Source organism: Eretmochelys imbricata, chromosome 10, assembly GCF_965152235.1.
Source record: "Eretmochelys imbricata isolate rEreImb1 chromosome 10, rEreImb1.hap1, whole genome shotgun sequence".
Taxonomy (NCBI): domain Eukaryota; kingdom Metazoa; phylum Chordata; order Testudines; family Cheloniidae; genus Eretmochelys; species Eretmochelys imbricata.
Genome location: NC_135581.1, coordinates 72,649,520 through 72,676,700, shown reverse-complemented (window position 1 = coordinate 72,676,700; position 27,181 = coordinate 72,649,520). Strand labels below are relative to the sequence as shown.

The 27,181-nt window shown below is 46.7% G+C and overlaps 1 protein-coding gene across 1 annotated transcript in view; it reads right to left on the bottom strand.

Moving 5' to 3' along the window:
* SLCO3A1 (solute carrier organic anion transporter family member 3A1) overlaps positions 1 to 27,181 on the bottom strand; it is a 207,348-nt gene that overhangs the window by 18,153 nt on the left and 162,014 nt on the right. Inside the window, exons 4-7 of the mRNA XM_077828187.1 lie at positions 22,738 to 23,001; positions 7,136 to 7,300; positions 2,565 to 2,763; positions 889 to 1,027 (exon numbers count right to left, since the gene is read on the bottom strand). Coding sequence (XP_077684313.1) covers positions 889 to 1,027; positions 2,565 to 2,763; positions 7,136 to 7,300; positions 22,738 to 23,001 — 767 coding nt within the window. The remainder of the gene's footprint in view (positions 1 to 888; positions 1,028 to 2,564; positions 2,764 to 7,135; positions 7,301 to 22,737; positions 23,002 to 27,181) is intronic.

Sequence of the window (27,181 nt, the reverse complement as noted above, 5' to 3'; positions counted from 1 at the left end):
GTGGCAAGTGCAGACCGTCCCGTAGCTCTGCCTGTGGTCTCCCTTTGATGATTCTGCCCATGACGTGGCTTCCCACAGAGCCTCTGGGCTAAGAGGAGACAAGCACCACATGTGCACCCAAGAGCACAGAGTCCCGTGGATGGTGGAGAGGAGAAGGGAGCTCCCTCCTCACTTAGAGACGATCCCATTGGACCACAGCCAGAGCTAACAGGACATTTGCATGAGAGAATAAAAAATGAGGTACTCAGTTTCTCTCACTCTTAGGTGCGAAGATTCAGCGAGGCCCTTCACAGTCAACCCTCACCCCACCTATCATGTCTCATTCATGACTGAGCTGTCAATGCTCACCTCTGATTGGCCCTGATACCAGCCTCCATCGCTCACTTGTTACATTTTCAAAAAAGCACCTTTGCGTTTTCTCCCATGCTGCCCCCTAAGCTTGGGAGGTGCAAAAACTAACTCATGATCCTCCTTCAGAGTCCTCCTCAACTCTCCTTTGACGTGACACCTACCAAATACTTGACAATGGTCATGGCTGTTGGTATGGATAGACCACTGCCGATCATTGACCAACGTTGTTTCATTTTCCTTGTGCTTCCCCATCTGTCTGTATCCATCTGTTGTCTCTTGTCTTAAACTTAGATTGCAAGTTCCTTGGGGCAGAGACTATCTTTTTGTTCTGTGTTTGTAAAGCACCTAGCGCAATGGGTGCCTGATCCATTGCTGGGGCTCCAAGGTACTATGGTAATCCACATAATAATAATAAGAAGAAGTCAATCTCTGGGGCCTTCAGACATCCTCAGTTGTAAATGAATGACTCTTACTGTATATACACTAACCTCACAACCACACATGGATAGGAGATGTTGAGTAAATCATGACAATTACCGTGCTCCTGCAGCCCGCGAAGCAGGCGGACAAGTAGGTGATCCCATCTGCCCCACAAACTGGAGTGAAGGAATCGGTTTGGCATTCACAGTTGTTATTGCAGGGGGAATATGGGTCCAAGGGCAAAGTCGGAGCTGATCTGCAAAAGAATCAGAATCAGAAATGGATGCACAGTGCAATAACGCCAGCTGGCTTTTCTGAGAAGCGTCACACGAAGGGGGCTTAGCCAACCACTGCAAACAAAGGGAGAGAAGGGTGGGTGGGGTGTTTGGGTGCCAGCAGAAGGGACCTGAGGCCATATGCTCCTTCTGTGACAGAAACACATTGAGGTTCATTATTTCAGGCTCCCACCATCTCCCCAGGGTGGCTCAGGATGGTGCTGGAAAAATCTAATGTGAAGTTGTGTGGGCGTTGTCTCAGCCCTGGGATCAGACCTCCAGGACAGGAGGGGTTGTATTTACCTAGCACAACAACAGCAAGCTGAAGATGTGCTGACGTTTTCCTCCTCAAAGAGCCACTGTCCCATGCTGAGAAACTTTGGAAATACAGAATCATTCTATCTGTGTTAGGACCCAGCTCTGCGGGGCCTCCTGAGTCCTAATACCCTGCCTCAAAATGGGTCTCACCTGCAGCCAAGCAGCAAGTGGGAAAGCGCCTTTTGCTCATCATACAGGCCCCAAACGTCCAAAACTGTGTGCCTAGAATTTGACTCCTAAATCCCCTTTAGGCCACCTCAGTAAAAGCACCCACAATTTCCCTAGATTTCAGTGGGATAGGTAGGTGCTTAGCACTTGCAAAGATCAGGCTGGAGTGGCTCCACTTATTTCAGTGCTTTCACTCTGTGTTTACACCAGCCTACTTGAGAGCAGAATCTGGCCTCATGTTTCGAGCCACTTGGGTCAGTTTCAGTTAAGCTCAGTGGAATTCGGCTCTCAAACTTGTTATTGTTCCGACTCCCCCCAAGACACTTCTATAGAATGGGCCTAATACAGCCACGGTGGAAGTGGGTGCCACTCCACTGACTTCAATGGAGTCCTCCCCACTTGTGCCAGGAATGCATTTACTGTAACACTATTACTCTACACTGTTACTTACTCCTAGAGAGACAAGGTGGGTGAGGTAATATCAATAAACAGATGTTGGTGCAGTAAAAGATATTACCTCACGCCACAGGCGCCAACTCTGTGGGTGCTCCAGGGCTGGTGCTGAGCACCCACCGGTGGCCCCACTGATCAGCCTCCCCACGCCTCCTGCCCGCCGCAATCAGCTGTTCAGGGGGAGGTGCGTGGGTGGGGCATGCTCGGGGAGGGAGCAGAATGGGGCAGGAAGAGGTGGGGCAGAGCGGGGGTGGGACTTTGGGGGAAGAGGTGGAGTGGGGGCGGGGCCTGGGATGGAGCAGGGGTCAAGCATCCCCGGGGAAATGAGAAAGTTGGCCTGTGCCTCACCCACTTTGTCTCTCCAACATCCTGGGACTAACAGCTACATCAGCACTTCATACAACTTAATCCTAGAATCACTCAAATATCAGTGATGTAGGTGGTATAAAACCCTAGAAAAATAGAGAAACAGCACTGAAAAGAGCAGGTTAGTTTAGCTAACACCGCTGTGCTATACTTCCTGGGTGGTATCATAGGGCTGGAGGTGGGAGATGGAGCTGAAATTCTCTCTGTACTCACTTGTTTCCATAGGGAACAGTAACCCCAGCTACGGGCCCCGTGTCACAGCCCAGGAATAGGAAAGAGACATAGCAAGCTGTGGACACTAGGTTAACGAGCATGGCCATCCTGATGGCTCCTAGAGCAGACAGGCTGAGCTTCTTCACCAGGAGACCGCCCAGGAATATGCCCAGACATGCACATGGGATCGCTGTCATCCCTGCAAGAAGGAAGAAGAGTCAGGAAGATGCACAAGGAGAAAGCAGGAGCTGAAAAAATACACTGCATGTCGAAGCATTTTATTTTCCAGCGACTAGATCAGTGCACTAGTGATGGGGGAAGCGCTAAAGGCTCAGAGTACCCACTAGATGCTTATCCATTCATGTGAGTTCTCCTTAGGAGTGACTATGTGAGACTTCAGGCCCCAGAAGCTGTTAGCACTCACCTGTAGCAGAGTTACATCGTCCCTGGGATGACGGAAAGGCTATAGGTCACCGCTCTCTGCCTCCCTGTTGCCCCAGCCAGCAAAGAACTGGTCCTCCACAGTGCTTTGTCCAGGCAGTGGAGTCTCCACTGCTTTTCCCAAGGAAACTAATCCACAGTCTAATAGATCTCGTGCAAGATTTCCAAAATTGACCAGTGATTGTGGTTGCCCAACATGAGACACTTTCAAGGGGCTTGATCTTCAGGGGAGAAGTGTTCAGTGCTGTCTGAAAATCAGGCCTCTTTATGAAGTCTCAAGTTTGGTACTCAAAATCACTAGTCACTTCTGAAAATTCAGCCTCCCACTTCGGGAAAGTTCTCACAATATTCAGCCTCTTTTTGCTCACTTTCGCCCCATCGCTGCAGGTCATACCCAAGCCCATTCTGCAAAAAGGTCTCTGGATTCTGGGGCAGGTGGGAAATTCTGCAGCAATTTCATTTAAATTAAAAAAAAAATGGAGGTTTTCAATTAGTTCAGCAGAAAAATGCATAACAATCAGGACAGCAGCCTGTGTGCTATTCCTTTTGATATTAAACCAGTCTTATTGTATGCTGTCAGTGTTTGATAGGACCATGCCAGGGGCCCATGTGGATGGTGGTGATTGCAGGTTATTCAGAATCAACACCTAGATGCCTTAACTGGGTGCTGGGGAAAGGATGCCTGTCACAGACAGAGCACTGGGACTTTGTGGGGAATAAGTGTCAGGAGCAGATGAATGAAGAGCCTGTGTTCGTATCCGTGTCCTTTCATGTAAAGGAGGGAAGAGGAGAAGCACAGAGAGTACAGGGGCAGCAGCAGGATGGCTCCGAAAGAAAAATGTTGGAGAGGTGACCAGGATGCATCAGATGGGCTAGCAGAACAACTGCTTGCGTCTCTTTTGTTGGCTGTGTTTCCAATTTGACGCAGGCCAAATTGCAGGGGAGATGGGAGCTCAGCTGGGGAACTGGGCTCTCCACCTCAAACTGAGAACAGAGGGCAACGCTAGACAGCGTGAATCATCAGGCAGGCAGTTACGGGGCAGCACTCAGTCAGACAAGGAGTTCTGCCCCTGCGTTCCCAGGTTTCCCGCATAGCATCGTGGGCAGCAGGCGGGCATCTCTGCTTTAGGTGAGGAGCTCTAAAGGCTATTTATGCCTTTGCTGCAAGAATGAAGAATATGATTTCTCACAGAAACAACTGATTCTATATAAAACAATTTATGTGAGCCCTCGGGGAGGGAGCATAGTTTAGTGCATCGAGCATGGGTCTGGAAAGGATGACTCCTGGGTTCTGCTCTTGCCTCTGTTGCTGACTGACTCTGTGATCTCAGCCACTTCACTAAGGACCAAATTTTCTAATTGAGGGCGACCCATTTTTGGGGTGCCAAATTTTAAGACAGAGCAGGTCTGATTTTCAGAAGTGCTGAGCACCTCCCTCAGTTCCCAATGGATTCAAACTGCACTTGTGGGAGCTCAGAACCTCTGAAAACAAGGCCCTTGGTGTCTAAAATTGGGTTCCTAAAAATTGAGGCACCCCGGTTTTATTTATTTTTATTAATATTGCGCCTTAGCCATAGGCCACTGCTCATAATACTATAAAGACAAATTGTAAATTCACAGCTCCAAAAAACAGATACAAATTTTAAAAACTGATACCTTTTCACATCACCACTCCTTAAAATATGTAGGAAAATAAGAAAAAATATTAGGAGTATATTATTTCACTTAAGTCAAAATAGCCTCCCTTTCACATATTTTTCTTATTTTTGTGGCTGAACAGGCACCTAGGACAACAGCCTGTGCAAGTGAAACATTTGCACTATGTAGGAAGGATCCTAATTTCTGAGCTGGTGTGGCAAAAGGCCTCTGAGCCAGGAATGGAGATAGCCATTTAGTTCTCAAGTGGCAGTACAGGTCAGAAGACATATGAATAGTGTGGCCAGTCTTCAACCTGGCTAGACCAGCATGGACAAAGATGATTACGGCTTTTAGTACATAACTGCATAGTTTGGAAAGAGTAGGAGACCTATACTGGTCCTTCCAGGGGTCGGCACCATCATGTTGGACGACGGACTCTTGACAAAATTACCGTACTTAGTGACAGATATTGGTGGGGGGAGGGGTGTTATGTCATTCAGTCATACAATTTTTCAATTGTTCAAACTTCTTATTCGGCATTTTTTTATATTTGCTTCTAAGGATAGCAAGTTTCTTACTAGAATCTGGGGAACCATTATTTCTAGCAGCCCTTGCCATGATCTGAAGCTGTTTCTTCTGGCTGGAGCAATCTGAATCATACCAGATGCTTTTACCTTTTAAAGGTAAACATGACCCTTGGTGGTGGTTAGGTCATCCTGTAATTTTTCAACGATCTTAATAAATGTTACATGGACTTGTGCTGAATTGCTAAAGTGAAAAAGCTGGTTCTTTAAAACTAACAAATCACTGGATGAGAGTTTCTTTCTGATTTAACTAATGGAGTCAACTTAATTTGCCTTGAGGTTAGAGCTTCAAAATTAGGAGTAATACCCAACATGCCAGAATTCATCTGGGAAAAAGTGGCTGGAGGTCAGAAATTCACTTGCAGGGGTTGGTGACAGCTGTCCAGTTTAAAAGCCACTAAACAGTTAGAGAAACAAGACCAGCATAAAATCAGAACTGTGATATAATCTGTCGCACTACTTTCTCTAGAAGAGGTGACTGTAAAATGACCCTGCAAATGATCACCATCTCTACCACTCTACATCTAAAATTACAGAAAGTTTATGACCCGAAGAATTTCTTACTGGGGGAAATGGAGGCAATACCCCTTTACTGAGTTACAGGAAACCTTTAACATTTTCTTATCCTTCGCACCCAATCAGGTGTCTAAAGCTCCCAAGAGTACAAAATTTGCTATTGGAACCTTTTCCATAAACCGGTCAATATCCATCAAGCTCTGTCCATAAAGATTCATTACACAAAGGAGAGCCCAAAGGAGGCAAATAAACATTCAGAGCTAACAAAATAGATTTAGCTGAGAAACTAATATGATAGTCCTGGAAATAAGAGGTTTCAGAGTAACAGCTGTGTTAGTCTGTATTCGCAAAAAGAAAAGGAGTACTTGTGGCACCTTAGAGACTAACCAATTTATTTGAGCATGAGCTTTCGTGAGCTACCGCTCACTTCATCAGATGCATACCGTGGAAACTGCAGTTTCCACGGTATGCATCTGATGAAGTGAGCTGTAGCTCACGAAAGCTCATGCTCAAATAAATTGGTTAGTCTCTAAGGTGCCACAAGTACTCCTTTTCTTTCTGGAAATAAGAGTTATCGAAGACATTAACATGCTAGTTATGACTCTTAATTTGGTAGAATGAAAAGGGCCAGTCCACATGCCAGTCTAACCATTCTTAACGTCCCTTCTCAGAAGGATTCAAAGCCCAATAAATAAAAGGACTCCTCGTTCGTAAACCAGGTTTCCTGGAGGAAAACTAAATTAAATTGAGACAAATAATTCCTAAAATCCAATTCCTGGGATTTACTTTTGAGGCCTGTAATATTCTATGAGGCAATTTTGCTAGAAATGTTACAAGAATCCTGATCAAGCCTACTTCATCAATCCACCTCCCTTTTAAAGTCTTCAACTGAGAAACTGTCATGAACAGTAACACCATTAGCTTTGTAGCTAGGGCCAATTCTCCTAGAATTATCATCTTCAGCCTTCTGAATGTGATCTTGGTCAATTCACAGAGGGCCACATTTTCTAATTTGGGGGAAATCATTTTTGGTATGCAAGAGTTTAGACTGCTCGGGCTTGATTTTCAGAAGTGCTGAGCACCCCCCATAATCAGTGAGTTCAACTGCAGTTGTGAGAGCTCAGAACATCTGAAAATAGGTTCCTTCCTAAAAGCCAAGGAACCCAAAAATGAGAGGATTTATATATTACATACACACACACACCCCACCTCTCCAGGACTCATTTTCTGCTCTTCAAAATGGGGATTCTAACACACTCTCTGTCTCTCTTTCTGTATACCCACTCATTTCACAAAGAGCTCTGAGATCCTCGGGTGAAAGATCCGCAGGTGGAAGGCCAACATATTAGAGACAGCAGAGGGACTGGGTGGCTGGTTAATGTAGTTACTTACCCAAGAGCTGATTGGCTGATGAGGTGGTAAGGTTGAACTGCTGTTCCAGGTACTTCCCCAGGAAGGCTGCAAAGCCAGCGACCACAGCAATCTCCATGCAGGCAGCAAGGATGATGCAGGTGAAGACAGGATTGGCCAGCAAGTGCTTTGTTACTTTAGGTATCACTGCAACAGAGGAGACAGAAGACATGGTTTCATTAAGGTTCTTCCCATATACTGAAGAAAGGGATCTGGGAGTTATAGTAGATCACACACTAAATACGAGTCAGCAGTGTAACACTATTGCAAAAAAAAAAAGAAGTAAACATAACTGTGGATGTAATAACAGGAATGTTGTAAGCAAGACACAAGAAGTAATTCTTCCACTCTTCTCAGCACTGATTAGGCCTCAACTGGAGCGTTGTGTCCAGTTCTGGGCACCACATTTGGCAAAAGAAGTGGACAAAATGGACAAAGTCCAGTAGAGAGCAAAAAAATGATTACCAGGAAACATGACCTACCAGGAAAGATTGGAAAAAATGGGTTTGTTTAGTCTGGAGAAGAAAAGACTGAGAGGGGACATGGTAACAGTGTTCAAGTACGTAAAAGTTGTTACAAAGAGGAGGGGGATAAACTGTTTTCCTTAGCCACTGAGAACAAGACAAGGAGCCATGAGCTTAAATTGCAGTAAGAGATTCAGGTTAGACATTGGGAAAATCTTCCTAACTGTCAGGGTGGTTAAGCACTGGAAGAAATTACCTTGGGAGATTATGGAATCCCCATCATTGATGGTTTTTAAGAATAGGTTAGACAAACACCTGTCAGGGATGCTCTAGATAATACATAGTTGATGACCTAACAAGGTCCATTCCAGTCCTACGTTTCTATAATTCTTTCATTTCTTCTGTGGGGCAAAAATACTAAGAGCGCCCTCTGATTCCTGGTTTCCTTCTCTATACCTCCATCTGCCTTCTTCCTTGTCCTTCATTATTCCACCCAGTTCCCGCATTAGCCAGTGTGTGTCACGGGTACTCAGGTCAATATTACACCTTCAACTTCTTTTCTTCCTTTTTTATTTATTTTGCAAACTTCAGTCATAAGCAGAGGTAGATTTTAGCTGCTTTCACTTTTTTCTGTAGTATGAAGAAGCTCTTTCTCTGTCTCTCATACACACACACACACAGAGCAGAGACTTGACAGCTGTGATGGACTGGGCTCCACCGTCCCAGACACACCCAGTGGTGAGCTGGAGCCGGTTCACACCGGTTCGTTAGAACCGGTTGTTAAATTTAGAAGCCCTTTTAGAACTGGTTGTTCTGCGAGGGACAACTGGTTCTAAAAGGGCTTCTAAATTTAACCAGCCAAAAGTGGCACCTTAAGGCGCTGACTCCATGGATGCTCCAGCCCTGGAGCACCCAAGGGGAAAATTTGGTGGGTACAGAGCACCCACCGGCAGCTCCCTGCCCCACCCCCGACCCCAGCTCACCTCTGCTCCGCCCCTGCCTCCTCCCCTGAACGCGCCGCCCCGCTTTGCTTCTTCTCCCCGCCCCCCCGGCTTCCCGCGAATCAGCTGTTCGCGCGGGAAGCTGGGGCGGGCTGAGAAGCAGGTGGCGGCTTCCCGCTCAGGCCCAGGGAGGCGGAGGTGAGCTGGGGCAGGGGGTGGGGGGGCACAAGGAGGGCCACCTGCGCCACAGCAGGTAACCCCGGGGGGGGGGGTGCTGGAGAACCGCTCCCCGCCCCAGCTCACCTCCGCCACCCTCGGCCTGAGTGTGAAGCCGCCGCCTGCTTCTCAGCCCTCCCTGGCTTCCCTCCGAACAGCTGATTCGCGGGAAACCAGGGGAGGGGGTTGAGAAGCAGAGCGGGGTGGTGCGTTCAGGGGAGGAGGTGGAGTGGAGGTGAGGTGAGCTGGGGCCAGGAACGGGGCGGGGAGCTGCCGGTGGGTGCTCTGCACCCACCAAATTTTCCCCGTGGGTGCTCCAGCCCCGGAGCACCCAGGGAGTCGGTGTCTAAGGCACCACTTTTGATGTGATCAGAGGGGGGAGTGGCCGCTCCCCCTGCTCCCCACCTAGCTACGCTGCCCCGCCCCTAGGAGCCAGAGGGACCTGCTGGATGCTTCCTGGGAGCTGCCCCAGGTAAGCACCTCTGGGACTCCCCACCTCGCCCCCCGGCAGGTGCCTCTGGCTCTTAGGGGTGGGGTGGGCACCCACTACGGTGGCCTACGAGACCCTCCTGCTCGGTTCTGGGGGCAGTCAGGGGACAGGGGAGGGGGGTGGATGGGGCAGGGGTCCTGGGTGGGGCATCAAGGAACGCGGGGGTGGTTGGATGGGGCAGGAGTCCCAGGGGGGCGGGGGTGGGCAACGACCCGCCTCATGGGGTGAGGAGGGAACCTGTTGTTAAGATTTTGGCAGCTCATCACTGGACACACCCCACCAAATCCACTGACTGAGAACCTTGTACTAAGCTGCAATGCACACACTGAGTGGTTAAATATGCTCACTCCATCCCCATGATCCCCTGGCCCCTCTGTCTTTATCCATGAAGACCTGAGATCCTCTTGGCCCCATTTCTCTATTTCCAATAAACCAAACATGAGTTGGGGTGCAATTACCTTACAAAGAGAAATCTGACTAATGAATCAGATACCACATTTTCTACTTCAGTGAGCATTTTAATTATTCCAGAGATAAGACAGCTTGAACAGGATGGAATACTAATACAGGCAAGAGCCTTGCTTTATCTTAATACCTGGTGACTAATTTCTCCCTGAATTAAATGTGAAAATCATTTAGTTTAAAAATTCTCTCTCTGAAGTGCTGGTGAAGCCTCAATGGGCCTTGTTTGCATTTTAAAATATTTCCCCCCTCATTCTGCTCTGCGTATTAGGCTCTGGCAGCCAACTGATTTCTCCAGTGCACACCTCTGTTTTCTCACAGGTTTTTCCTTCTTTTTGCAAAGTTTAATAGCACTGGGCAAATGCAGGGTCTTTGTTAACGCTCTGCTTGGGTTCCATTGGTGAGACTATAATTAGCTCGATCTGGCCCTTTGCAAAGGGCTATTTCAGTTTCAAGTCCCTTTCATCCCAATGGTTTTCCATGCTGCACAAAATCCTTGCTTCCTGAGGACTTACTGGGCATAATGAATGTTCGACGGAGACAGCATTTTTCAGATAAACAGAAAAAAAATTTCAGCCTCACATCAGTTCCCAATGGCCACCCTGCCATCTCATTCAGTCCTTTGGTGGCCATCTACTGAATTTGTCCTCTTAGCGGAACTTGGAGGATGAAAACAAAGCTGAGCTCAGAGAGTCATATTTAATATGTTATCTCCTCTTGTGCCTCTGGAGTTCAATTAGTAAAATACCAATGGATTCCGCAAGATGCTGGTTTGCCCCAGCTCAAAGGTAGACACAAAAAAATCTGATAGTTTTTTACAACAGCAGGATACCTTTTAAAGTGATGGAAAAATATATCTCAGAGAGTCATTTAGACACTCTACATGGCCAGTGCCAAAAATACCTTGCAAGACCAAGGGCGAAAGCTTTATCTTGCACTGTACCAGCTTAGAGAGAACAAAGATTATCTTGCAGTATTAATTATCTTGTACATCAGAGGCAATCTGATCACTGGACAGGGGACTGGATGGAGAGGCAGGAGACTTGGGTTTAGTCCCAGCACCACCACTGACTCATTGTGTGATGTTCGGCAAATCACTCCACTTCTCTGTGCCTGTTGCCCATCCCATCCTTTGTCTAGTTAGGCCATGAGCTCTTTGCAGTAGGTACTGTCTATTATTGTGGGTATATACTGTGTCTAATACAATAGGGATCAATATCAGTTGGAGCTCCTGTAACATAAAATAGAAATAGTTCAAAAGGGAAGAGGACAGATATCGTGCAGCCTATGTCTTCTCATCAATAAGGTCCACATCATTTCCTTTAATTTTACACAGGAAAGAAAAACAAATTGGAAGCTTTCCATAGAAATAGAACTCCTTTCATCTCAGCTCTGCCACTTGCTCCATTTGCCATCTGATACTGGCTGAGGTGCATCACTGCCTGGGGTGAAATACCTCTGGGAATTAAATTAAAAGTTGGCATGGAGTTTTAAATCCCCTACCGGGAGGGAGGAACAAATGTTGTGCTTGTGGCTGTCTAGACTAGGGTGCAGGAGTGAGCAGTTTGATGGAGAAGGGCTAATCCATGTGTAAACTGGCTAAGTGTGTCTGTGTACTACTCTGTAGCTGATCCACAGTGGAAGCCACCTGCTACTGCTCCCAGCTAAGGCTTTGATTCAGAAAAGCACTTAAGTATGTGTTTAACTTTAACATGTGGTCAAGACTGGTCAACTTTAATGGGACTTAAGCACATGCTTAAGGGCTTTGCTGAATGAGCAGAGTCGTTGAGCTCACCTGGTGGACAGTTGTACTTTGGAGCTACAGGCCTTAGTTTCAACTCATACCGATAGCCTGGGAGCAGGGGTTTGTTGCATGCAAAATAAAGAGAGAGTCTCAGAGAAGAATCTGTCGGCCAGAGCAGATGCTGTGAAGGAAGAATCACACTGGGATACTTGAAGGGAGTAACTCATCAGTTCATGTCCCTACCACTATCACCACATACTAATACTGTGGAAATAGATGTCACAAGAGAGATTTTTGCTGTCATTGCAATATCTGTCTTTTTGATTTCCAGTGCAATCATAAATGCCTGAGTTTCTCCTCACTATGAAACATTTCATTCAAACTCTTAACAGAAGAGGGCTTTCCACTTTCAGCCATTCGCTTCCCGCAGACCCCTCCCCTTCCTTTTCTTAACATCTCTACCCCCTTGACTTCACTTCTATAATACTCCATACTCCTTCCAGAATCAACGACAAGGGGGCTGATTCTCAGAGGTGCTGAGCAGTCCTGGCTCTAGTTGTGGTGGCATTTTGGGTGCCTGACTCTTCTGACATTAAGGCCCTCAAAGTAATTGGCAAGTACTTTATTTCCAGTGAGTAGCTTTGATTTGCACCTAACCACTGGAAAATACAGGGGATAACCTCCTTATACCAGGGTTAGCTATTCTCCAGAAACAACAAACTACAATAATCGTGCTTGAAATGAATTGTTTGGGACACTATTATTGTTGGGGGCCCTTTTTCCAGTGGGTGCATCTTATGGAGACATGTTTTCAATTTACAGTAAAGACAGGAACATAGAAAGCATTGGGGGAGAGAGGTTTAATAGCCTAGTCCTCCTACAACAGTGCAATGAGAAGAGGGTCATATTAGGTATTGAGCCTAAGACCCATTCCCAAGCAATACACATCTTGTATCTGAATCAGAGACACAGGCAAAATATCAACCTGGCTGCAGGGTAAGAAAAGAAAAAGAGGGAAAGAAGATGAAGAAAACATCTCATGGAAAGAGACAGCTCATAAAAAAGAGAAGATGGAAGAAGCAGAAAGACATCAAAGATAATGAAATTTACTTTAATATACCAAGCTGTACAAGGCCTCGAGTAAAATTAATATCACAAAGGGCATGAAGAAATCAGATGACACCATGTCAAATGGGTTTCTTGTAAGAGACATGGGCTCGAAACAACTACAAATATTCTTACATTGCCATGTACTGTGAAAAGGATTGCTGATCCTTCTGATCTATTATCCTGCCTCTGGCAGTGGCCTTTATTTGACTCTTCAGAGGAAGATGCAAACCTCCCTCACCCCTATAAGCCAGCTGTGCAATACGACCTCATGGAAACAGATTCTCTTCCTGACCCCAGCTGCTGATCAGTTTAGTATGCCCTGAAGCATGAGGCCTGCAAGCCCTTGTGAATTAAGCATAGCGAGTGACATGCAGATGCTGTACTTGAGAATGGCGAGGAAAAAATGTGCAGATACAGATGACGCGCAGACAAAAGCTCAAGTCACCAGGAACTCTGCTACACTGATGAGAAGCATCAAAGCCTTCTTTGACATGCCCCTACCTAGTTCAAAGAGCTACAGAAAGCAACTAGGAATGTGATTTGGGGCCACGCAGCATCACTTGCATTTTTATGCTGATGAACTCTGTCTAGTTAACAGCTCTGGAGACTGTTCGCACTACCCCTTTGCCCACTTCAGACTCCCTCTGACCTCTTCTCCCACCCCCAGCTCCATCCGTGCTGCTGCCTAGTATGCTCTCCCTGTCCTGGTGCCACAAGATCTAACCCTCTCCTCTTAATCCACAGAGCCCATCAGGGTTGCCTCCCCACCCTGCTGAACAGTTGAAATATTAAGATTTCTCAACATTCCTTCTCACAGGCTGCTGAGACATTAAGTATCTCTACTAGTGATGCCCTAGAGCCTGATCCTGCAAGGTGCTGAGCTCTTCCTGGGTGATGCTAAATCAATGGGAGTTTCAGGGTGCTTGGCCCCTCTTATGATCAGACCTCTGGTATGTTAGGGGCTTTAACTGAGTTCAATGTTTGTCTTCTGGACTGTAAGCTTCTTGGGGCAGAAGCATCAAACACTGGGGATGCGCAGGGAATAAACCAATGAATAATAGTAAACAGATGCTCATTAGAAGAGTTTTAGGCCATAACTCCCCCGTTCACCTTTACAGAGTGACTTTCATGTTGGGGCATTCTAAGGGGGATCATTCTAAACCATGAATCCATTTGTCACCCAGAATCTTCCTTGCTACCTTAACATTCAAAGATATTTGGCAGGGGGTTTCAAAGGCACCTAGGAATGAAAGGGAATTGTACTATTTAGCTTAACAAAGAGAAGGTTGAAGCTAAATAAATTCAGACTGGATATAAGGCACACATTTTTGACAGTGAGGGTAATTACCTCAGGAACAATTTACCTAAGGTCAGGATTCTCCACCACTGACCATTCTTAAATTGAGGTTGGATGTTTTTCTAAATTATTTTGGAATTATTCTGGGGAAGTTCTATGACCTGTGTTATTCAGGATAGCAAGCTAGATGATCATCGTGGTTCTTTCTGGCCTTGGAATCTATGAACCTAAATCCTCTGGACAGCTTTTATGTTCAAGCAAGAGGGTTTCATTCGTAATTGAACTTTGTAATGTTACAGTGCCTTTTGCATGAGGATCTCAAAACACTTTACAACCAACCAACCAAATAATCGAGGCTTGGGAAGCAGGTCATTCTTGTTTCTTCTTTTATAGACGGGGACCACCCAGTGAAGTAACTTGTCCAAAGCCACACAGAGGCAGTGTCGGAGTTGGAGCCGAGAACCCTCGCTCCCAATCCTGTGCTTTAACCACCAGACCATGCTTCACATTTATCAAATATCAGAATAGCACCAAATGTTAAATCTAGAATGATCCTATAGCATCAGTATAAGGGCAGTATCATTGTAATACCTCAATATTGGGGCATCCTGGGATAATCAGAGCGGGAAGCAGAAATACTAGGGCATAAGAAAAATTCTTCTCATGGCATCTTTGACCCAGTCAAAACCAGGCAGCTCTGGGACTCTTACAAGAGAACTTGATCGTGGTGCGATTGCCAGACCAAATTGGTTCACATCCCCAGAAGCACCCAAACCTTTGGAGGCTTTTCATGTCTAGACAGAATGATCAAATCTGTGGCACCATTTCCATGGTAACAGAATGCAAAGTGGTAAACCAGGGATTATAACTGGGCTGCAGGATTAAGGGATCAGGCTCAGATTCTAACACATACACTGCAACTCCCCTATCTCCCATTCCACAGACAGGATGCAGAAAACGACAAGGAGGTTATAAGGACAAATCTAATCCCATTAAAGTCAATAGCAAAACTCCCACTGAGTTCAGTGGGAGCAGGCTTTGGCCCTTAGTGCCTGATTCATTGCCAGTGAAATTAATTGGGAAGATTCCCATTGACTTTTAAATGGATTTTTAGGGAGTACATATTATTTATATTACAGTAGAGCCCAATTGGGATCAGAGCCCCATTGTGCTAGGTGCTGTACAAACATATAGGAAGAGACATTCTTTGCCCCCAAAAGCTTCCAATCTCAATACCTACAGGAGCTTTTAACTCTCTTCCAATATCACACCCCTCTTTAAACAGACGAACAGCCTGTGGAAGTTGTGAGCGTTCCTCACCCCACATGATCAGACCCAACCCGATTAATCTCTGATGTGGCTGCTCTGAAATAAGCCCTAAGGGCAGAATAGTTCAAGCATAGAAACTGGAGAGTGGGATGGAATGAAAATGTCATCCAACAGATTATGCTCAGCAGAAGCAAGATAAGCAGACTCCGAGTGCTAAACTCTGTTCTAATTTAATCCTGGCTGAATCCAGAGCAACTTCACTGACACAACTGTTTTACACAAGTGTAAGTGAGAACAGAGTACGGCCCAGAATATGATCCGTTATGCCTCTGATTTGGGGGATCCTTCCCTTTGCATTACCATCGAGCCCAGACAGACAAATGCAAGAGGAAACGTGCTAGGTGAGAGTACATCTAGAAAGACAAATTGCAGGATGAAAACCAATCTCCCATTTAGCCTGCAGAGCAAGGTCTCTCCAATCACCAGCTTCTCACAACAACAATAGGGCTGAGAGGCACAGCCCCTAATTAAGAAAAATGTAGCAGAACACTAGCGCTAGCTGGGGAAGGATGGAAAGGGCATTGACAGGAGCCAAGGACGGAGCAAATCACACTATCCATGGGCTAAGAAGTGATTGCAAGGGGCAAAGTGCAAGGGACTGCCCCAGAGAGAGCACACCCCCACCACTGCTGCAGACGGGGTACACAGGCTGCTAGCCGGCTACAGGCACGCTCACCCCGCCCCGGCTCACCAAGGCCTCTGACAGTTTTCACTAATGATCAGTTCGCGCTTTGAAGGTGGAAACCATTGTGCATGCTAATGGTTAATTACGATGATTACTATTATGTCCCCGCTGTGGCGTACAGCCCTTTAATTGCCTGGAATCCACCTGTGGGATCTGGGAGCCTCTTGCCAGCCAGCAGCATTCTCTTCCCAAGGCAGAGTTTCCTGGGAGGTGGAACAAGGGAATTTGGCAGCTGTCACACTCAGGTATCCAGAAGCACAGCAAGGAAAGCTGTGAGGAAGGCACTGGGCAAGGAAACAGGGCAGCTGTTCTGTGCAGACAAAAGCTCATATATTGCCGCAGAGATGAGCAGGGGACTGTTGGTTAGTGGCAGAAGGCGCTGCCAGTTATCATTCATTTGCAATGGTAGAGCTAGGTGGCAATCCCAGGCCTAGATCAGCTGGGGGTACAGGCGAGGACTGAGGTACAGTGGCAGAGTTGTACACTGTCCCAGAGTTGGAATAGCAGGGTTGGAGGGGCAGGTCAGGACTGAAGGTAAATTAGCAAAGCTGATCTGAGTGCCAAGCACTAGGATAGCAAGGGATACTGCAGGTCAGAAGTGAGGTGCATTCACAGGGCTCTATGTGGGGAGCCTAGGACTGGAGTAGCAAGGGGCACTCCAGATCAGGAATAAGGTACGTTGGCAGAGATGCCAGGGAAAACCTGGGCAGCATCTGCCTATCCTTTCCCTGCTGTAAACCCGTGCTATTAGCCCTTCCCCTTCCTGCACTCTAACACACATTCACATTTAATGACACACAAAAGAAGAAAGAGAGTGTAGTATCCCATTCCCAGGTGCAACAGTGTAAAGCCACCACCTGGATTGATCTAGAATATGCCAAACTAAGGGAAAAAAGGATGGGCCAGTGATTAGGTGCTTGTTAACCAGTGTTCAATTCCCTGTTCCACCCCAGACTTCCTGACTGACCTTGGGCAAGTCACTTAAATCTCTCAGTTCCCTACCAATAAAATGGGCAGAATACCATTGTCCTACATTAGAGCAGTGCTGTAAGGATAGAGACTATGAGATGTTCAGACACTACAATAAAGGAGGGCCATAGAATCATAGACTATCAAGGTTGGAAGGGACGTCAAGAGGTCATCTAGTCTAACCTCCTGCTCAAAGCAGGACCAATCCCCAACTAAATCAGAAGTACCATAGATAGATAGAAACCCAGGTAGGAATCCACTCTGGTGCCTCCCCAGATGTAAATTCTTGCCCACTAGAACCAGAACCCCAGGGTAACCTCTAATAGCCCATTACACAGAGTTTCATCCTTCCCTCCTTCCGAGTGGGAGCAGAGTTCCTGGGTCACTCCCCTAGGCTGGCCAGGGCACAGCTCCGTTCAAGAAACAGGATTTGATGATCAAGCGTCATTTTGAGTTTTTTACTTCTGGAACCATGGATCGAATATATAAGCCAAGGCTTCAAATGACATGACCTGAGTACCTCAGCCAGTGCTAGGTTCTTCAGGGAGCAGGTACAACCCACACAAGTAATGACCAATTGCTTTCTCTCAGAAGCCGTGAGACAATTAACCTACTTAGCTCTGGAACCAGATGAGCCTCCTGCAGTTCTTGGTCATCCTCCTATCAGCTGCCCAGAACCGCTGGTTAAACCAGATGGCACAGCTCCCACTGAAGTCGGGGGTTGGGGGGGCAGTGTTTGGGGAGGGGCCGTCACTGTTTCCTTCCTTGAGGTCTGCTCATACGTGATGCCATTCCATCATTAGAGACCGGAGAAAGCTGTGCTAGGAGCAGCTGTGCAGGCAGCAAGGCGACTCCGCTGCCTTCGATGGCCACTTCTCCTTCCGTTGTTCAAAGGCACAGCTTTCATTCCAGGTTTTAAACTCCTCTGAAGGGTGCTTCTCATCCCAGCATGAAAATAGCCGGGGGCGAGATGCCTCTGCCTCCAACCGGTCGGTCCCTCCCTCCCGTTTAGACCTTGGCAGAGATGTGAAAGGCATTTCCAAGGCTTTGAGCTGCTTGCTTTTATACGAGAGTCACATCTTTTCTGTGTGCTAAGATCTGTGGAGAACCAGGAGTTTCAGCCGATTCCTACGTTTTATGGTCTCCCAACAAAGCTTGCCAGCCCTCAGAACTGCCTTCCACAGCCCTGACTAAAGCATGTTGGTGTCTGGTGTGAAGCACACAGCTGGAAACATCTATCTCAAAGTGACATGGCTCCTCAGTGTCCACTCAGTTCTTAAAGGTGCAAGATATGGAACGGACTGGAGAAAAGCATTCAAAAGAAGCTTATTTGAACCCTGAAATTCATCCTTCATATACAACATACACACACAACTCCCCCAGGCAGACAACGTTTGTCCACACAACAAACCCACAAGCCCCTTGGGAGAGAGACAACATGCAAGTTCCCAGTGTAGACAAGCCCATCAATTGACAGAAATGCACATGCACAAAAACACACACACAACCTCCCTACACAAATATGCACACAGAACATCATCCAACTGGAAACATGTATACACCTGCATATTCACAAACAACCCCCACACCTACCCAAAGATACATTACACAAATACACCCACACACAACCTCCCTGTGCACAGAGATGCACATCCACACAAATCCACACACACTACCCCATGCAACCAGACACACATGGACATACACACCCGTCCTCCTCGACTCAGCTGCACAAATACATAAATACCACAACCCCATGCACCCAAAGACACAAACACACACTAGCCCATATATACCAACAGTCCCTATTTAGAAGGGATGTCACTTATTTTTCAACAAAATAAATGCCAACTGCTTAACACTCCCAAAGGCAATTGTAGTCCAATGGATTTCATAGAAACAGAGAAATTATAGGGCTGGAAGGGACTTCAAGAGTTCATCTAATCCAGCCCCCTGCACTAAGGCAGGACCAAGTATACCCCAGACCACCTGTGACAGGAGTTTGCCCAACCTGTAAAAATCTCCAACTATGGGAAATCTACAACCAGCCTTGGAGTCTATTCCAGTGCTTATTGTTAGAAAGTTTTTCTTAACATCTAACCTAAATATCTCTTGCTGCAGAATAAGCCAATTGCTTCTAGTCCTGCTTTTAGTGGACATGGAGAACAATTGATCACCATTCTCTTTATACCAGCCCTTAACATATTTGAAGACAGTTATCAGGTCCCTCCTCACTCTTCTTTTCTCAACACTAAACATGCCAGGTTTTTTTTCCCCAAACATTTCATCAGAGATCAGGTTTTCTAAATCTTCTAGTTTTTTGTTGCTTTCTGCTGTACTCTCTCCAATTTGTCCATATCACTCTTAAAACGTGGCACCCAGAATTGGACACGGGCCTCACCTGCCAAGTAGAGCAGGACAATTACCTCCCACGTCTTACATATGACACCCTTCCTAATATACCAATGATATTAGCCTTTTTATCAACTGCATCACATTGTTGACTCATATTCAAGTTTCAATCCACTAACCCCCACATTCTTTTCAACAGTACAGCCGCCTAGCCAGTTATTCCCCATTTTGTAGTTTTACATTTGATTTTTCCTTCCTAAGTGTAGTACTTTGCACCTGTCTTTCTTGAATTTTATTTTATGATTTCACACCCATTCTCCAATTTGTCCAGATAATTTTAAATTCTAATTCTGTCCTCCACAGTGCTTGAAACCCTCCTAGCTTGGTGTCATCAGCAAATTTTATGAGCATACTCTCCACTCCATTATCCAAGTCATTAATGAAAATATTGACTAGATCCAAGACAGTCGCCTGTGGGAACCCACTAAATTCATCCCCCTAGTGTGACAGCAAAGTCCTCTTTAAATATTTTTTTTTCAACTGTTTTGCACCCACCTTACAGTAATTTCATCTAGACCACATTTCCCTAGTTTCCTTATGAGAATGTTATATGAGGCTGTGTCAAAAGCCTACTATAATCATGATACAGTTCATCTATATTTCCCCCCACCCCACATCCATTAGGCCAATAACCATGTCAAAGAAGGAAATTAGTTTGGCATGATTTGTTCATGACAAATCCATGCTGGCTATTCTTTATAACCCTATTGTCCTCAAGGTGCTTACAAACTGATTGCTTAATAATTTGTTCCAGTATCTTTCCAGATATCGAAGTTAGGCTGATTGGTCTATAATTCCCTGGGTCCTCTTTTTTCCCCCATTTTAAATATATATGCTACCCTTTGCCCTTCTCCAGTCCTCTGGGTTCTCACCTGCCTTCCCTGAGTTCTCAAAGATAATCACTAATAGCTAGTTTCAGCTAGTTCCTGAAGTACCCTCGAGTGAATTTCATCAGTCCCTGGCAACTCAAATACATCTGTTCTTATAGGCTGTTCTTTCCCTATTTTGGCTTGTGTTCCTTCCCCTTTATTGTTCATATTAATTGTGTTAGGTATCTGGTCATAATTTACCTTTTTAGTGAAGACTGAAGCAAAATGGGCTTTAAACACCTCTGCCTTGTTCATGTCGTCCGTAACTAGCTTTACTTCTCTGCTAAGTAGGGAATTTTCCTTTGCATTTCTCTTGTTGCCTTTTATGCCCCTTGCTCTGTATAACTCATTTTTTCACTTGGCCTTTTTGATTTTGTCTCTACATGCCTGCACTGTTCTTTTGTACTTATCCTTAGCAATTTGTCCATGTTTGCTCTTTTTGTAGAATTCTCTTTTGATTTTCAGGTCATTAAAGAGCTGCTCATGAAGCCATGTTGGCCTCTCACTATTCTTCCTAGCTTTCCTTTGCACCAGGAGAATTTGCTGTTGTGGCTTTAATATTGTCTCTGAGAAACTGCCAACTCTCTTGAACTTGTTTTTCCCTTACATTTTTTCCCCATGGGACCTTATCTACAAGTTCTCTGAGATTATTAATGTTTGCTTTTCTTAAGTCTGTTATCTTTATGCTGCTGCTCTCTCTTTCCCTTTCTTAGAATCTTGACGACTATCATTTCATGATCTCTGTCAGTTAAGTTGCCTTCAATCTTCAGATTCGCAACCAATTCTTCCCTGTTATTCAGAATCAAGTCTAAAATGGAGGTCCCTCGGTTTACTTCCTCCACCTTCTGAAACATAAAGTTTCAATAGAATTTGAAGGTATGTAGTATTCCCTTCCAAACACCCCTAGTTATATCTTGCCATTGTTTGCAAGAAGTGTCTCCTCTCAAACACACAGAAGTGTACACACAGCCAGATTTATCCCTGGTCTCAGCCTATCGACTTCAGTGGAATGGTTTGTCCTTGTCCGCTTTCCATTGTAGTACTAACCAATCAGAACATCACCCTCTTCTGGAGTGCATTTCTAGGGATACAAACACTATCTGGTATAACTGGGTGACACATAGGCCCCTAGAGCATACACAGTACCTATGCTGCAAGGCAGTCATTCAGCAAATAACTCAATAACGCAGTCTGCTCCACACCACTCTTGAGCAGAATTCCTTCCACTTGGTGCAGCAGGTAAATTGTGTTACATGTTACCATACACGGTTGTCTGAAACTGAGCAATGACCCAATTGGTCTGAACCTCTGCTGTCCTTCACGTGAATACAATGCTCAGATCCAAACACCGATATTCAAACGCTATGGTACTGACAGCCATGAAATTATCTGGATGGATGGAACAAATATGTCCACTGGCAGAAGGGACTGGCTGGTGGAACAGTCAATCTCCACCCATGGAACATTCCATTTCCAAATCCCTGCAGCCTGAAGGATTGGATGACAGCAAATTTTTAAAAAATTTCCTCCTTTTATGCTCAAATTTTTGAAATTTTCTGATCACAACTGACCTTCTCCTAAGGAGCAATAACATCCATTACTCAAAACGTTCTCTATTCAAAATCCTTCCAAGCTTCCTTTCTCCCCTCCCTGCATTCGCACCACGCACGCCCCAATTAAGTCGGTAAGGGTTGGACAGGATTAAATGGTTTGGCCCTTGTTTATCAGGAAGCTTTAAGGGATAAGGAAACCAACCCTCTGCTGTGATGACAGCAAGTGGGGGCTGACCAGATGCCCTAGTAGAGCTGTCCTCTCACCTAAAGAATTCTGTAATACTACAGATGTACATGGTGTGTACAAACACACATAAACACACTTCATCTGGTGTAATTTGACCTCCTTGGAGTTATGCTGATTTCCACCAACTGAGGATCTGGCCCAGATTATTCTATTCTGACACGTGTTGGCTGTTTTATGCCCTAACAAGGGTTCTGTTGATACTCAGACTGTTCTCTGGCCTTGCCCTTTCTAAAGGCTCCCTCCTAACCCTATTCTGTGCTCTGGTATTTTGCTGTGTCGGTGCCCAGCATTTACTGCTTTACACTCAGGAGCATGCGGTTCTGTTGGCCCTGCCATGGCTCCATCAAAAGGCAGCTCCAAACCTCTTTGAATCAGTCATACTTGCTTTCTTCCTGTCCTCACTGTGCGAGCCGCAGGCATAGCCAAGCTACAAGACGGTGAGGTTCTAGAGAGTAGGAACTCAAGAAGTGTCTTGGAGAACTTCTGTCGTTCACTGTTTTATTCCCTCCATTCTCCCCCGTCCCTCCCTTAGCCCCATTTTTGATGAACCCTAATGGCTTTCTCTGGATTTCTACATCTTGTAGCTTAAACCAAAGCCTTTTAAGTGGAACAATGTCTCCCACTAAAATGAGTGCACTATCAGGGATAAGTAAAAGTGCGGGAAAGAAATTCCAACAGGGTTTTTGTGGGGTGGGTGGGTGGGCAGGTGGGGTATCCAAAATCAGAGCCAAATTATGAATCTAATGAGCTATGAACCTGCCGTAGAAACGCAATGAGTTGCAGGGGAGTTTGTCACCTCTCAGCTGCTGGAGGCAGGAGGCACCGTCCTCCCCTTCGAGTGAGTGCCGCAGGATCCCATTGCTTGGCTTGGGCCTTTCGTAGTCCCGTTCGGGGAGCATGGCTTGCTCGCTCTCCACTGCATGCTCCACCCTGGGGGACAGGGACTGCGGGAATCCAAACATCAAGAGGGACGAGAAGAAAAGTAAGGCACCACACAGCAAGAAGCCTGCCCACCACGCGCCGATCCACCGAGGGTCATCGGGGGTGATATCCAGTTTACCTGCAACGGCAAAGCCACACATCAGTGATTCCAATGGAAGGAGAGAGACACAAAGGGTTAAAGACCCAGAGGGCTAAAGTCAACCCCAGGATATCCCCACTGAGTAGCAATCTAGGTATAAAACAGACACAGAAAGAAACTGCTTGGGGCAAGGAACCTGGCACTTTGGCTTGTACAAAACCTAGCAGAATGGGGTCTTGATCCTGATTGGGACTTCTAGGTCATAGAACTGTGAGTTAATATTATTACTGATGAGGAGGGATGGAGGGATCTGGATCACACGATTGAAGGCTGAATGCTTCTGAAACTCAGAAAGGCCCCTTGGCGTTTCTGCGTGACACAAGCTTGCAGACTCAAAACAGCTAGTTGAAGTGACTGTTATCTATTAGTGGCAATGGGATCCAAACAGTGATCTGCTCCATGACACTGCCCCAAGATCACTCACCCCTCCCCAATTACACGCCCCTGCTTATGCTACTGTTATTTGTAGGCGCTGGGTGCTGCCCAAACACACAGGAAACAAGCTCCCTGCTCAGCAGAGTTTTCATTGTAGGGTCACGATCACTTTCAGATTTCACGTGTGTCCTGCACAAGAGTACAAAGCGATGGACCCCAAGTCTTGGAGGCACACAAGGGGGACTTTGCTCCCCCACAGGAGGGAAAAGAAAGGAAACACCACGAAAGGCAACTGGGAAGGAACCTCCCCTGCACTTTTGCATTCCCAAAAGTTACCTCATTCTTCCTTGAGTGAAAAGACCTGTCGCTGGTAGCGGTGGGGTGGTGGCTCACTGAGAGGGATAGGAGGGAGAGTCTTGGCTGTGGGGGGAAAGGAGGGGAGGAGAGGGGCTGGCTTCAGGCTCAGAAGACAGTTCCTATTGCCATTCCTAAGGCAGTTCCTTTGCAGCTGGTGCCCAGCACTCTGTGCTTCCCCTCCAGCATCCTGTGTGCCAATCCCCCTTGCCCTGGTGCTGGTCCCCTGTCCCCCACCCCTCCCCAGCAGCTGCCACCCATGCTCCCATCCCTCCCTCTGGCCAGGTGTCTCCACAGGAAACCTGGTGGCTGCAGGGCATGGAGAGGAGCGCTGACCCTACCTGCTCCCCAACAGCCAGCCTGATCTTGTGTGCCGAGAGGGTTGCTCCAGGCCCTCCTCCTGGTCCCACCCTCACAACACATGCATTGCAGAGGTAGAAAGATAGCCGGGTTCCCCTCTCACCTCAGCGAGATATTGTGGGGGCAGAAAACTTTGGGAGGGGGGACCATACATCATTCCCCCAAGATTTCCATTGCGGGCGTTCTATCCCTCTCTGCCCCCCAATTCCGCTGCTCCTGCTGGTCATTATGATCAGGCTGTGAACCCCACTCCACTGCACACCCTGTCACCCACACCAAACTTGTTTGGTCCCCAGCTCTCAGCAAAAGACTTCCTGAGCAATTGGTTCAATCAGTTCTCGTGTTACAACCTACACTCTCATGCACTTACTGATGTGGGCTCTCCCATGTAGCAGAGAAAGGTCTAATACGATCCAGTGGCTGGAAGTTGAAGCTAGACAAATTCAGACTGGAAATAAGGCGTCAATTTTTAAAGGTCAGAGTAATTAAATATTGGGACAATTTACCAAGGGGCATGGTGGATTCTCCATCACTGACAATTTTTAAATCAAGATTGGATGTTTTTCTAAAAGATCTGCTCTGGAAATTACTTTGGGGGAAGTTCTCAGGCCTGTGTTGATGATGATCACAATGGTCCCTTCTGGCCTTTAAAAAAATCTGTGAATCTAGGTACCATCATGAGCAATGAAAATTGAAGGGCAATTGGTAAAAGATGAGGGGTAGCATAGTCCAATAGATAGAGCCCTGGGCTGAGAGTCAGGAGATCTGGGTACCGTTTCTGAGGCTCTGTCACTGACCTACTGAGGGATCTTGGCCAACTTACTTCATCTCCTCGTGGCTCTGTTTCCCCTCCCATCTCCTGCCTGTTTCGTCTATTTAGAGTGTAAGCTCTTCATGGCAGGGACTGGCTCTCACTGTGTTTGTACAGCTCCTAGCACAATAGGGCTGATCTCAGATGGAGCTCCTCTGTGCTCTCGTAACAAATCATAATTAAATGGATGAATAAAGCACATTTAGTGATGCACTGGTTTTGCTCCCCTCTGGCATTCGCTCACTCACTGCCCAAATTCAGTACCTGGCACTCAGTCTCCCAAGTGCCTATGTGAATTAGTGAGGCTGGGCTGGACATCACCCAGTAACTTCTGAGCCCCTGGAATGCGTTACTCTGAGCAGGCCCCTCAGCCACCCACATCCGTTGGTGCCTTGGTGGGACAGCCTCCCTGGAGAGCTTCTTGCTCTGGTGAGCGTATGAGACCACCCCATACCTGACTCACTCTGAATGTGCTTAGCGTGGCCGTCCAGCTGAGTGCAGGGGAATGATGAGCACACTCTGCTAAGCGAGCGTGGGAGCCTTTTTGCCTTGCTCCTCAGTTTCCCGTTATTCCAAGTCAGCAATAGGTCCGGCTTCATTGAAGGCCATGGCTGCAACCCGTTTCCTGAGTGCGATTACTAGACCAGGATGGGATGTCTTGGCTCCTGGTCTGTAACCCCCCCTACCCCCGGCAATCAATCAGCACACAGAAAAAAGCCCATCTGTAAATCATGAGAGTCATTCTGGGGGATAAAATCTGTGGCAGATGAGAACTTCTCTTTCAGATGGAAAGCATAACATTGTGTCCTCTGAAGAGATCCACTGGGAAAGCAAGGCCAATGTGTGCTTTCGCTCCTGGGAGCTCATTCTTGGTGGGGGTTTGCGTGCGTGTGCGGCTCGAATAACAATCTCCTCTGTGTGTTTTGCGTTATAGTCAATCTGAAAAGCTGTGTCTGACGTGAAGTAATCAAGTTGTCTCTCAAGCGGAGAGGGAAGGAGACGCTTCAGTCCCAGGGGAAAATACTGTATAGCTCGAATATATTTTCATTTTTGAGGGATTGAATTCGTGCCCGTTATTTCCCCCCCTCTGAGATGCATTTCTTTAGCTCCCGGGAATGGTGCCAGATTGACAGCCAGGCCTTCTGTATATTCCCCAGACAGGTGCAGTATGGGCCGTGGAGCCACAATCTTTCCCCCTCACTGCTCTGTCCCTGTGCCTGAGAACTGGCCTGGGGATAAGAGCGCAGTTCAGTCTCCTGGAACATTCCTTTCCTGGCCTCTGCGCTGAGACTGCAGGTCCAGCTGGGGCGTGGACATCCTCATCCATCTGAAAATAGACTCAGGCCGCCAGTTTGGTTTCCACCTAGCAGACCTCTGAACAACCCTCAGCTGACAATAACAGGCCGTCACCAACCACCCAGGCCAGACCTAGAAAGTTCTCTATGCCCCTGATCATCGACTGAGCCATCCCATCCAATCCCGCTGCGTTTCCCAAAGTTCATGGTCCAATGCCCTTGTTAGCAGTGCCATAGTGGTACTAGGAACAGACCACATTTGATTTTATTGTTCAGCAGTAAATGTGACCATGTACGCTCTGGAGTGGTTTAGACTCAGTAGTCTGATGTGTGCATGGTTAAAGGAGGCCTACACTGTCTATGAGGAAGTGTGTCTTAGTGGGCAGAGCACTGAACTGGGACTCAGCTAACCTAGGTTCTAATTCCTGGGTCTTCCGCTGGCCTGCTGGGTGACCCTGAGCAAGCCACTTCCCCTTCTCTGTGCCTCAGTTTCCCCATCTGTAAAATGGAGCTGAGGCTACTGACCTCCTTTGTAAAGTGCTTTGAGATCTACTGATGTAAAAGCTAGGTATTATTATTATAGGGCCAAATTCATCATTGGTTTAACTCCACTGAAATCAGTGGATTAAATGGGCCCACTCAAAGTTTGAACAAGGAGCCCCCTGGCAGGGATGCTGGGTAGTCAGAGGCACTGCCCAGTAAGTTATATTTACAGGTGGGCAAGCAGCACAAAGAAAGCCAGTGAGTGTCTGGTTTTCAGATGAATTTGTACATGCCCCTTGTGTATGATAGAACAAGATACAGTGGCTGCTCTGCACCTTTGAGCCAATTTGCAGAGGCCTGTTCCAAGCCCTGCAAGGCAGCCTCATGGGACGTAGAAAATACTGTATTTATGGTGTTGTGATGTGTTGCGATATCACAGAAGTGCAGCACGTTCCCAAAGGGGACAACACCCCTGAAGAAA